The sequence below is a fragment of the Phyllostomus discolor genome, chromosome 5 (genome assembly GCF_004126475.2).
Source record: "Phyllostomus discolor isolate MPI-MPIP mPhyDis1 chromosome 5, mPhyDis1.pri.v3, whole genome shotgun sequence".
Taxonomy (NCBI): Eukaryota; Metazoa; Chordata; class Mammalia; order Chiroptera; family Phyllostomidae; genus Phyllostomus; species Phyllostomus discolor.
In genome coordinates this window covers 38,925,281-38,936,318 of record NC_040907.2, presented here as the reverse complement: position 1 = coordinate 38,936,318, position 11,038 = coordinate 38,925,281, and the positions used below count along the sequence as shown (strand labels likewise).

At 56.5% G+C, this 11,038-nt stretch overlaps 1 protein-coding gene across 1 annotated transcript; it reads right to left on the bottom strand.

Moving 5' to 3' along the window:
• TMEM61 (transmembrane protein 61) lies at positions 1-10,820 on the bottom strand. Its single transcript, XM_028512640.2, is given in 3 exon segments — positions 1-432; positions 5,663-6,012; positions 10,311-10,820. Coding segments are annotated over 3 exon segments (591 nt in total). The 5' UTR covers positions 10,326-10,820; the 3' UTR covers positions 1-206.
• Positions 10,821-11,038: the final 218 nt, after the last annotated feature.

Sequence of the window (11,038 nt, the reverse complement as noted above, 5' to 3'; positions counted from 1 at the left end):
GTCAGGAGAGATAATAAAATGGGTTTATTTCAAGCTATTTGTTACACAGCAATAGATAAGTAAAACAGTACTGAGAAACAAACATCCGTTGAGTGCCTACTGTGAACCAGGCGCTGTGTTGGACCTTAGAAGAAGCTCAGGATTTGTCTCTGGATTCAGAGCCTGGTGGGGACCTTTAACTTCCTCCTAACTGCAGCCTGAACTGGCTAGGCAGTGCCAGATACTTTCTCTCCAGGGACGGCTTCCGCAGCAAGGATGGAGCACTCATAGACGGGTGGAGGCGAGACGGACTGTGTCCCAAGCAGGGCAGCCCAGGAGGCACTGTGCATCAGGTCTTCCTCCTCGGGGTATGCAGGAGGTGCCAGGGGCCCCTCAACCAGTGGGCAGTGCACAGCCTCCTCGTAAGTGGGGATGGCAACCAGTTTTGGGGTCCTACAAGAAGAGGGAAGAGATGCAGTTAGCAGGGGCAAGGGCAAAACCAACTGCATGCCAGGGACAGAGTGGTAAGGGCTGGGGCAGGGAAGGCTGCATGCACTGGCCTGTATTCTTGCAGGCCCCTGGGGTCCCATATACACACTTGGAGCTTGGCATGAGCTGCGCCTCCCAACCTCAGCTCTCCCGTCCCGGCACCCACCCCTCCCTGCACGTGTTCACCATGCCTCCTCGTTCTTTCTGCAGGGGGAGTCCTACTCACTCCCTCCCCCTTCCCTGCTGGTCAGTCCCAACTTGACCCTTGAGACCCCTCGGAGAAGCTGTCCTGACTGGACCTCCGCAGGCAAATCTCCCGCTCCCTGCTCCGGGCCCTGCCACCCCACCAACCCCGCCTGGTTGTCCTCTGGGCAGGGACTGATTTGAGTGCCACAGGGCGGCACGCAGATGTTTGCGGGCGTTGTTGAGAGACGGAGTGATGGTCCGTGGGCAGAACGGCTCCCAGCTTGCTGGAATATCTCCTACAAGAGCCACAGTTGTGGACGCTCAGAGCAGGACAGAAGGCCTTGTTTCTGCTGCCCATCTGGGTGCCTGAAGCCCTGATGGGCTGAGTCCGCCAGGTGAGCCCGCTGTGTGTACACCTCCGGAGATAAGGTCAACCACACCTACCGCCGAATGGCCTGGCTCCCTGAGGTTGGCCCCGAACGGCCTTAAACGAACCACCCTGCAGGCACTTGAGACAGAGACCAGGTCCCTGAGGCTCTTCTGACCACGCTCTGCAGCTAGATTCCAAGGACAGGTCCCCCACCCCATGCACACCAGTGATGATGGGAATGATACTGGCACTCCGTCCTTCTCAGGTCCCCAGCGGGTAACCTCTGGGGAGTCCCCTACTCTTCTCCTCTTAGGACCCTGTGGGGATGGGAGTGTCAGTGATCCTAGGTGTGGGCTGCTTCTGCTTTGGGGATGATACTGTCAGAAAGGCGGGGGGGGGGGGGGGGGGGGGGGCAGGGGGGTGATTAGGTCTTGAAGGTCCCCTCCCACCCCAAGTTGCTCGAGGGCTGGTTAGAGTCTGGGCACTCACTGGCTGGTTCAACCCCCTGCTCTGCACATTCCTGGTGGGAGATCAAGGTCAGTAACTCCATTAATCTGGGCCTCAGTTTCCCCCACTGTGGATGGGGATGACGATGGCCCCTGCCCCACAGAACTATGCGCAGATTAAGTGAGATCATGCAGGGGTGCACTTAACCCGTGCTCTGTACACGGCAGCCAGTCACAAAGTCTCAAAGGTCTCCTGGAGGAGGGGGTGTCAGGAGCAAAACTCATCACACAGCTCCCGCATGGCAAGCCCTACAGGGGCTCCGGGAGGCTGTCACCAACCCACAGTCATCAGTTTGGAGCTGGTGGGGAAGCAGTTCAGTCCACACCAGTGGGCCTGCCTGTGCAGACGGGGAGCAGCTGATGGCAGAGGCTGGCCCAGGGGACAGAAGAAGAAGTGGAGAGGACTGTGCTCCAGGGCCTAGTGGGGGCACCATGCTGAGAGCCTACTGGTGCCCCTCATGTGACCCATCACCTGCTGGGGACATGGCCTGTTTCTAGGCAAAGTGTCCTCTCAGGCCAAGCCCACCGCAGCCCTCACAGCAGCCCACCAGGAGGCAGGCTTGCTGCTCCAGCCACAGACAGAGTCATGAAGCAGGTTTGGGGGAGTCTGGGACTGCCTCCGAGCCCATGGGCCACTCTGATGGAGGCCGTCAGCCAGGAGCCAAGTCTGGCACGCCCCACCCAGTGCTCTTGCAGACCTCTCTCAGAGACCCTCCACCTCCTCCGGAAGTGAGCCCAGCAGCCCTCAGCTGAGGATGCTGCCAGGCGACCTCATCCTTCTTTGCACTCCAGCAACCTCTGCAGGTGAGAGCAGGCAAAGGTTACCGCTCCTGGAGGCAGGCCAGCCCGGCTCTATTGCTGTGTGACCTAGACTGTGTTCACGGCCCCCTCTGAGCCTCTTCCTCCTTATCTGTAAAACGGAGGTAATAATTTTCATTGTGTAGATTCAGGGCAGGGAAAAATGGTAAAAGCTTTGATAACACTCAGGAAAATGTAGGTAATAAGGCATCCAGAGCCCCAAATCTCCTGCCCTGCTCACTTCTCAGCCACACCTCTGCCTCTCCCACTTCTCCAAGCCCTGGAGACAGGACACAGGTGTCGGGCATGCTAGGGGCCATGCCAGCTGAGAACAGCTGGCAGGGCAGGACAGAGGTGGGCTGACCCCACAGCAGGACGTTTGCTCAAAGGGCAGATGTGAGTGGCTCACGTGCCACCCGCTGGGCCGGCTGGGCCCGCCCCGCCCCAAGTCTCCACTGTCGTGGTCCAGAAGGTTGGGACTTGGGGACCACCGGGAGGAGGCTCTGTTCATGGTGTGTTCTGGGCGTGTTCTCCTCCACCCTCGGCTGAGGCAGGCAAACATGGTCGGAAGAGGGGAAGGGGCGGGCACGAAACACCACTTGCCCAACATTCAAGCCCCCTAACCTATTTCACATGCGTGACAACGCTGGGGCAGCCTCTCTCAGCCACAGCACATACAGGTGAGTGAAAGCCACCCCTCAACCAAGCAGCAAAGCCCCAGCTCTGTCCGACTACACCCCACCTCACACACTTTCCCCACCCTGCCCCGATCTCTCCACATTGCAGCGGTCTCACCTGTGAAAGCGGGCCTGACCCTACACCCACCTCGCATGCTACCCCACTCGTGCGCAGTGAGGCTCAAACCAGTCAGTGGGCACAACGACGCATGGAGGCCGTGGAGCACGGTGCTCGGACTTTGCAGTGCACGCACCTCCCCACCCGCCACCCCATCTGAGCCCAACTTCGGTCCTGGGGAGGGGTCTGCCACCCCCCGCTGCCCGGTGAGGAATTAGATGCCGCTCAAAGAGCCTGAGTAACATCCTCAAGGACACACAGCCTACCAAAGGAATGGCAGAGACTCGTGTCTGGATAGAACCATGCTTTTCCTGCTGTACCCCCTGATGGAGGAGGCCCCGAGGGCCTGTCTAGCCACCTTATTTAGGGGCTCACACATCAGATGGGGGCCCCCAGAGGGCAGGGTTTTATCTGCTTTTGTCCAGTGCTGTGTTGTCAGTGCCCAGCACAGGCACACAGTAGGTGCTCGGGAAATATGGTTAAATGTGTGAAATGGCAAATAACTGGAGAAAGTGAGGTCCGGCCATCAGCCCAGAAGGACTCTCCAACCTGGGTTTACGCACAGCTGGGGACTGGCGGGGAGTGAGGAGCCTGGGACCGGAGCAGCACAGAGGCCTGCTGTGGGCCAGACGCTGGTCTCATGGGCAGCAGGGCAGAGCTGAGTCAGCCCCAGGGACAGTGAGGAGCCATCAGCAGAAGCAGCCTCCCTGACACCCAGCCCCCAGTTCTGAATCATAGACCTGGGTCTCCAAACTGGGAGCACTCTGCAGCCTCCTGGCCCAGCTGGGGGGTGGGGAGCTGAGTGCCCCCCCCCCCCCATAGCTGCAGCCCGGACCCTGTTGGGTCAACACGGCTGTGTGTACAGACAACACTCCCCCTGTACATTCCGGCCACCCAGGCTGGGGAGGGACAGGCACAGGGCCAGAGTGCCCTAGGCTGGGCCTGGTTCCAGCTGACCACTGACTCACTGTGTGACCAGGCAGGTCACTGGTCCCTCCGAGACCCAGGCTTCTCATCTGAAAAGTGAAGAGTTTGGCCAGAGACTTCCCAAGGCCCTGCCCTTCCCTCTAATCACTGGGTCAAACCAAGGCCCGACCACCGGAGTAAGTGGCCTCTGTTGGATACCTCTCTGTCTCTACGACTTGAAGGATTCACAAGCCAGTAGAGGGAACGTAACCTGTTACATTCCTTAACTCGGAATGCAGGTTCCCCTTTAACTGAAGGGAGAAGGTGCAAGTCCCAGGCCAGCACACAGACATCTGGCTTAGCCCCTCACACAGCCAACCGTACAGAGTGGTGTCGGAGAACGCGAGCTTTGCAGCCAGCAGGCTCTGCCACTGTTCAGTCGTATAACCCCAGCCTCTTCTTCCGTCGAGGGCAACAGGGGCCCCTGCCATGCCGGTGCGCCCAGTGCTTGGCTGAATGAACAAATGCATCATTGTGGGCATGATGCACTTTCTCACGGGGCAAAAAGTGGTTCTTGGAATGTTGGTGACATAAAGCACAGGTACACATGCAGTACATAAACAAATATGTAGTATATCTGTGGTATTTAAATCTCATGGGGGAGATTAAGAAAAAAATGCCTAAGAGCCTCCTTCGAGGGAGTAAAAATTAAAACTAAGGTTGAGAAATGTTGTCCAGTGCAAGACTTTGTCTCCACCCCATCCCACCCCCGAGCCATTGCACATGCTCCTCTGCCCACCTAAACCTCCTCCTGCCTCCTTAGCCCCCTGAGGAAAAGTGGGCCTTTACTGAGCACCTGCCATATGCCAGGCATGAAGCTAAGTTCTACATGCATGTCATCTCCCTGAATGCTCCGTGTCCCATGAGCCAGGGAGTGGATGACAGCATAGACTCTGGGCCCAGACCCTGGCCCTGACATACACCACCTGGGTGTCCTTGGGCAAATTACCTAACATCCTGGTGCCTCAGTTTCCTCATCTGTAGACAGAGTTGATAACCATACCTGCTTCAGAGGGCTGCTGTCAGGATTAAAGGAGTAAATATGAGAAAAGCACTTGAATCAGTGTCTGGACCATGATAAGTCCTATACAAGTATTTGCTGTTATTGTTGCTGTTCTTATTGTTCCTGTTTTATGAGCAAGCTGAGGCTCAGTGGGGTTGCATGATCTACTTGAAGTTCTACTGCTAGTTAGTGATAGAACCAGTAGAGGATCCCAGTCAGTCCAACTCCTGTGCCTGGGCTCTTAACTCCTATGCCCTCGCCTCCATACCATGCTGAGCTCAGCTTCCACCTCTTCCAAGAAGCCTACCTGGATTTCTCCACATCTCCACACAACTTTGTCTAAGCCTCTCTCAAAGCTCTAACTACTCTGGTCTGTCATGAGCAGAGTAGTCATGAGCAGCTTGCTTTAAACTGCTCCAGGACCATGCTGATGAGCTTTCAAGCCCCCAGGGCATAGAAAAAGCCTGGGCCAGAGGAGGAACTCATGAGAGTTGGCTGAGCAAATACGTGATGATGTCATGGTACCCCACCTATGGCCCCAACCTGCCACCCCTACCCTTCCCCGCCAACCTGCAGCTCTCCTTCTCCTCGGGCTCCACAGTGAGGTAGTACAGGTCTCTGGAGAGGTGATACGGGTCCCACCGGGGTCATGCCCAGATGCTGGCCTTGCAGGACCACAGCAGGCCAAGGAGCAGCAGCAAGCCACCTGCCCCGCAACAGGAGAAGCTGATGGACCTCAGCAAGGGCCTGGGGGACTCGGGTGTGGGATGCCCAGTGGGTGGGGCCGGCTGGCTGGCTTGATTGGCAGTGTCCCCTTCATTCCACCAAGCGAAGCAGAGTGTCCCGGCCACCAGAGCCGCCATGCCGCCGACCATCATGCAGTAGCGGAGGGTGGAGGCCACTTGGTTTCTGTCACAGTTCTAGACACGGAAGAAGAAAAGTGGACATGTAAGAGGCCTGCTGAGTACTGGAGACCTGGTCTTAGCTCTCCCCCACCTGAGGTCACCATGCAACCTTGGAGAGGCCATCTGAGTTCTCTGCCTCAGTTTCCTCATCTGAGAAATGGAGATGCTGCTGCTAACTTTGCAGGGCTGTTCTGAAGTTCCGAGCACTACACCAGGGGTTGAGGAGGAGTTCGGCAAGTGTGGCTAGGGTCACCCTGGGCCCCCTCCAGGCCTCAGAGGCCTCATCTGCCTGGTGGGGATAAGCCTCCCCACTGCGTCCACCACAGGCTGGGAGGGTGCCCCAGGCCTGCCAGAATCAGGGCTGGCTGGTCACTCATTGCCTCACCTCACCCAGTCACAATCTTAAGAGGTCTAACCTGTCATCTCCACTGACAGAGGAAGACACCGAAACCCAGGACAGGTGCAGGAGCAAGTGTGAGGGGGGTACGGAGCGGCCCGAAAGTACAGTTCATGACATGGAGCAAAGCTGTGCAAACAAAATGCTCACTCTGGCCTTATGTATGATGACCCTAACTTGGAAAGAGCCAAAATGTACAGCTGCAGGGAAATGATGAGCAAACCGCAGCATAACCCCTACAGGGACTATTAATGTCTTCCTTCAAATATCAAGCCCAGCACAATGTTTAACAAAAGGAGGGAATGTTTTTAATATCTTACTTTTTTCAACCTAGTATACCTAATTACGCATATAGTGTTATCTCAGTCAGGTAAAGAAAAAATGCACAGGAAAAACAACCACACTGGGGCGAAACCTGGCCCTAGACCTCGGGGACAGGAAGCAGCTGAAACACGCGCTGTTCCCGCTGCCTGGCAACTGGCCATTATCACCCCTCGAGGCTCAGCTCGGCCGCCACCCGAGACACTGTAAGCATTCAGTCCCCTCAGCCTTATTGGCCCACAGTACTTGCCTGTCTGTGGTTAACTGCTCCTTTGCTGTCTGTATTGGCCCTGTTCACTGCTCTATCCCCAGTGCCTAGCACATAATAGCTGCTAAATAAACATTTGTTAAAGCAATTCCCTTAAATGAGGGAAAAAGTGTTGCTGGCCAAATGCTTGTTGTGTGAAAAGCCTGCCTCACCACTGGGAGAGGTTGGGGGAGGTGTGGATTCCTCAGGATTCCAGCTGCTTCTGCACCGGCCAGGAAGCAGAGGCCTGGTATTGGGCCCACCCTGCAGCTCACCAGCTGTGTCCTGGGGTAAGGCTCTCAGCTTCTCTGGGCCTGTGGCCTCATCTACATGAAGAGCAGGTGCTCTGTCAGGCTACTAGGAGAATGTAGCACAGCATGATCTCCCCTTCCAAAGCTGAGCCACAGAAGTGGGGAGCTCACAGACCCCAGAGAGACTACAATGACCAGAAACACCTTCCGAATGGGAGCTTGCCCAGCACCAGAACAATGCCTGGCTGTGCAGCCATTCAAAGGCATGCTCCTAGGGGAGCAGGGGGCATGCACAATGTTCAAGATACAGTCGGTAAAGCATGAGATTTCAAAAGGGCGTGTTCCCACCAGAGGGGTGGGGGAAGGGGTGGGAAAGGGGAAGGGAAGCAAGAGTACAAACTTCCAGTTACAACACATGTCACCGGGATGTAAAGTACAGCACAGTGAACAGAGTCAATAGCATCAAATAAACTCTGCACAGTGGCAGAGGGTTACTAGATTTATTGTGTTGATCACTTTATAAGGCATGTAAATGGTGAATAATTATGTACACCTGAAACTAATATAATACTCTATATCAGTTAATCTAAAGTACATTATTTTTTTAAAGGGCCTGTTCCCAAATGTATTTTAAAATGTGTGTGGTTAAGAAATAATTCCACCCATGTTATCAAAAAGAAAATGTGTGTGTGGACACATGATGTGTGTGTGTGCACATGAGAGAGAATCTATGCATGTAACACAGTGCTCTAGGAGTGGGCCCCAATTCTTCTGAGCCCCCAGACCACCAAAAGTATATAGAAACACACCATTTGTAAAGTACCTGCAGTTCTCTTCCCACAAATGTGTCTTTGGGGCAAGTGTCTCCTTCCTGTCGCCAGCTCAAGGCATGTTTATGGGGGGAGACAAAGAACCTGACTACCCCCCACCAAAGTTAGGCAGCTAGGAGAGGCTGTCAAGAGGAAAAGCTGGAGAAAGTGACTTGAAAAAAATATCCAGCAAATCAATCATCGTAAGCCCTGGACTGTATATTAGGGCTCTTAACAGCTGCCCTTCACACCCAGTATCTCATCTGACCCCCCACACCAGGGCAGGGAAAAAACTCCTGCTTTGCAAATAAGGAGACAGGAGCCAGAAAGGTGAGGGACTTTTCCCACACTCAGGTGCAACTGGGTTTCTCAATGCTTGAAGAACTCACTCCTGCATAAGGTAACTTATGATGCTTTTTACTGTCGGAAGAGGAGCAAACCACAGAAGGGTATAAAAGTGCAAAACAGAAATTCTCGTTCAGCCTGCTGCTCAGATGAGCTGATCCCTGAGTGAATGTTCCATCTCTCCCCCGGCCCACATGCACGGTGCTGGTGGCTGCAGCTGAGTGCTGGGCATTGACACGGGCCGGACACCACACCAAGCACTTTACAGGTGTCCCCTCACTTAATCCTCACAGCAGCAATATGTCCCAAGGACATGAGGCTATGAGAGTGAGTGTGTCCGAGGTCAATGCCAAATTTGAACCCAGGTCTAGTGTGACACAAATCCCCGTGTGTGCACAGCTAGATCTCTCTGTATTTGTAGTATGTAAAGTTGAGACCGTGCTGTGAAGAGAGGTGTCTGCAAGTCTTTGGCACCGGCAGTCTGCACTCTCCAGAATGCGGTGTCCTCCTCAGACAGGCGTGGTCACCTCCTTCACAGGCGTGGTCACCTCCCTCTGTGTGGGTGTCCCCCCTGCCACGTGGATCCTACTGCGGGCAGGCAGGCCACATGCTAACCTGCCATCCCAGGGGATGGAGGGCGTCAGTGTCCACCGGATGAGGGACAGCCTGCTCTGTTGCTGTGCGGTGGTTTTCATTATCATTACAGATCAGAGCTCTGATTATCAGCAGCAGGGTGTCCTGGCTCAAGATTCCCCTGACCTGCTTCAGAGAGGGGTCTTCGGGCAGCTTACTCACCTTTCACCTCTCACCTGTATGCCCGGTACCCTGATGGGGAAGAAGCAAGAGCTCCATGCCCTGGAGGGAGAAGGCCCACTCCTGACCCTGGCACTCAGACAGGGCCTGCCCCCCGCCCTCATCCTCACCACCCTCACCACCCTCATCTCCCTCACACTCCCTCCCACACACACTCATCCAAACTCCTGCCACCTGGGGGCCTAAAGTATGTTGCTCTCTCAGCCTGGGGAGCCCTCTGCCCCCATCCAGGGCTTCATGTCACAGCCCCACCCTTTCAAGACCCAGCGCAACACCTCATCCTCCCAGAAGCTTTTCTGCAGCCACCACCCCCACCTCCCACGTCCCACCAGCCAAAGGAGGCCTTTCCCTGCATCTGATCTATTGCCCTTTGGAACCTTGGCCATTCTATTTGTCAGCTCTATGACCTTGATCAGGAGGCTTGATCTCCGACCTCAAATTCCCACCTTCCAGGGAGGAGCAAGTTGTGAAGGTGAGATGCCAAGATGGCAAGCTATAAGTGAAGCACAGTGACACCGGCCAAGCTGGACTGAGGATGGACCTTGGCTCTGACTGACACTGGGCACATTACCTAGCTTCTCTGGGCCTCCCTTCCCTCCTCCGTGAGATCCACCCAACACTGCGTTGTGTTCTACCAGCAAGTGAACTTTAGGTGCCAGTTTTCTTTGTTAAGATTTTATTAATTTTTATGTTAAGATTTTATTTATTTTTAGAGAAAGGGGACGGGAGGGAAAAAGGGAGAGAAACATCAATGTGTAGTTGCCTCTCCTACATCCCCTGGCCTGCAACCCAGGCATGTGCCCTGACTGGGAATAGAGCCAGTGATCCTTTGATCCGCAGGCCTCCAGCGATCCTTTGGTTCGCAGGCCTGCGCTCAATCCACTGAGCCACACCAGCTAATGCAGGTGCCAGTTTTCTGTAAGGAACTGAACCATCTCCTCCGAACAAGAAGTGGTCCAAACTATCTCCACCGGGTAAACTGAGGCCCTGAGCCCCACGGCCCAAGGCCACTCAGAGTTAAAACACAGGAAGAGACGTGAGTGTGCAGACTGCCCACCACGCCTCCGTGGTCAAGGGAAAGGGAAAGGGTTCAGGCGGGTGGTCGTCAGGAGGAGGAAGCTTGTACCCACCTGGGGCGCAGCCATGGCGCGGCAGGCAGTCAGGCGCGGTCCAGGCGCGGGGAGCCTGGCGGGCGGAAAGGCGTGGTGGCTGTGGGACCGCAGAGCGGCGCGAACCTGGGGGCGGCGTCCTTCGGGTCTGCAGAGGACTCCGGCCGTTAGCGGGCGGCCCTGGCTTTGGTCTCCTAGCGCCACTCTCCTCGCCCCACAAAAAACGCTAAGGTCGGGCTCGAGTCTCGTCCCTGGATCTCGAAGATCTCCTGCCCGCCAGTCGCCGTCCGTCCCGTCCGTCCTGTCCGCTCCCGCCGCCCGGCACCCGGAGCGGAGGCGCGGAGCCCGACTTCACCCGGCGGGCGCGGTCCCGGTGCTGCGCGCCCCGAAACAGCTCTGCCACCCCGCGGGAGCGGGAGCGGGCCCCCGAGGGCGCGCGGAGCCTGGTCTTCGCCCTCGACCCGCGTGGTGACCGACCCCTGCCCAGGCCCCAGCCCCGGCTTGGCCCTCGGGGCTCCGGCTCTGGGATCCGCGTCCTCGCGGGAGGCGGGGTCCGGCAGAGGCTCCGGGGACCAGCTGCGGGCGGCTCCAGGTGCCCCGCCACCGCCCCGCCGGCCCCGCCCGACCTTAAAGTGACAGCACGAGCGGGGCCGGCGGGGCTTAGGATTTCCCAACCCCGGAGCGGCGGGACCGCGGTCCTGGAACTGTCGGGAATCGCCTGGGGCGGGCTTGGGAAGGGAGACCAGCTC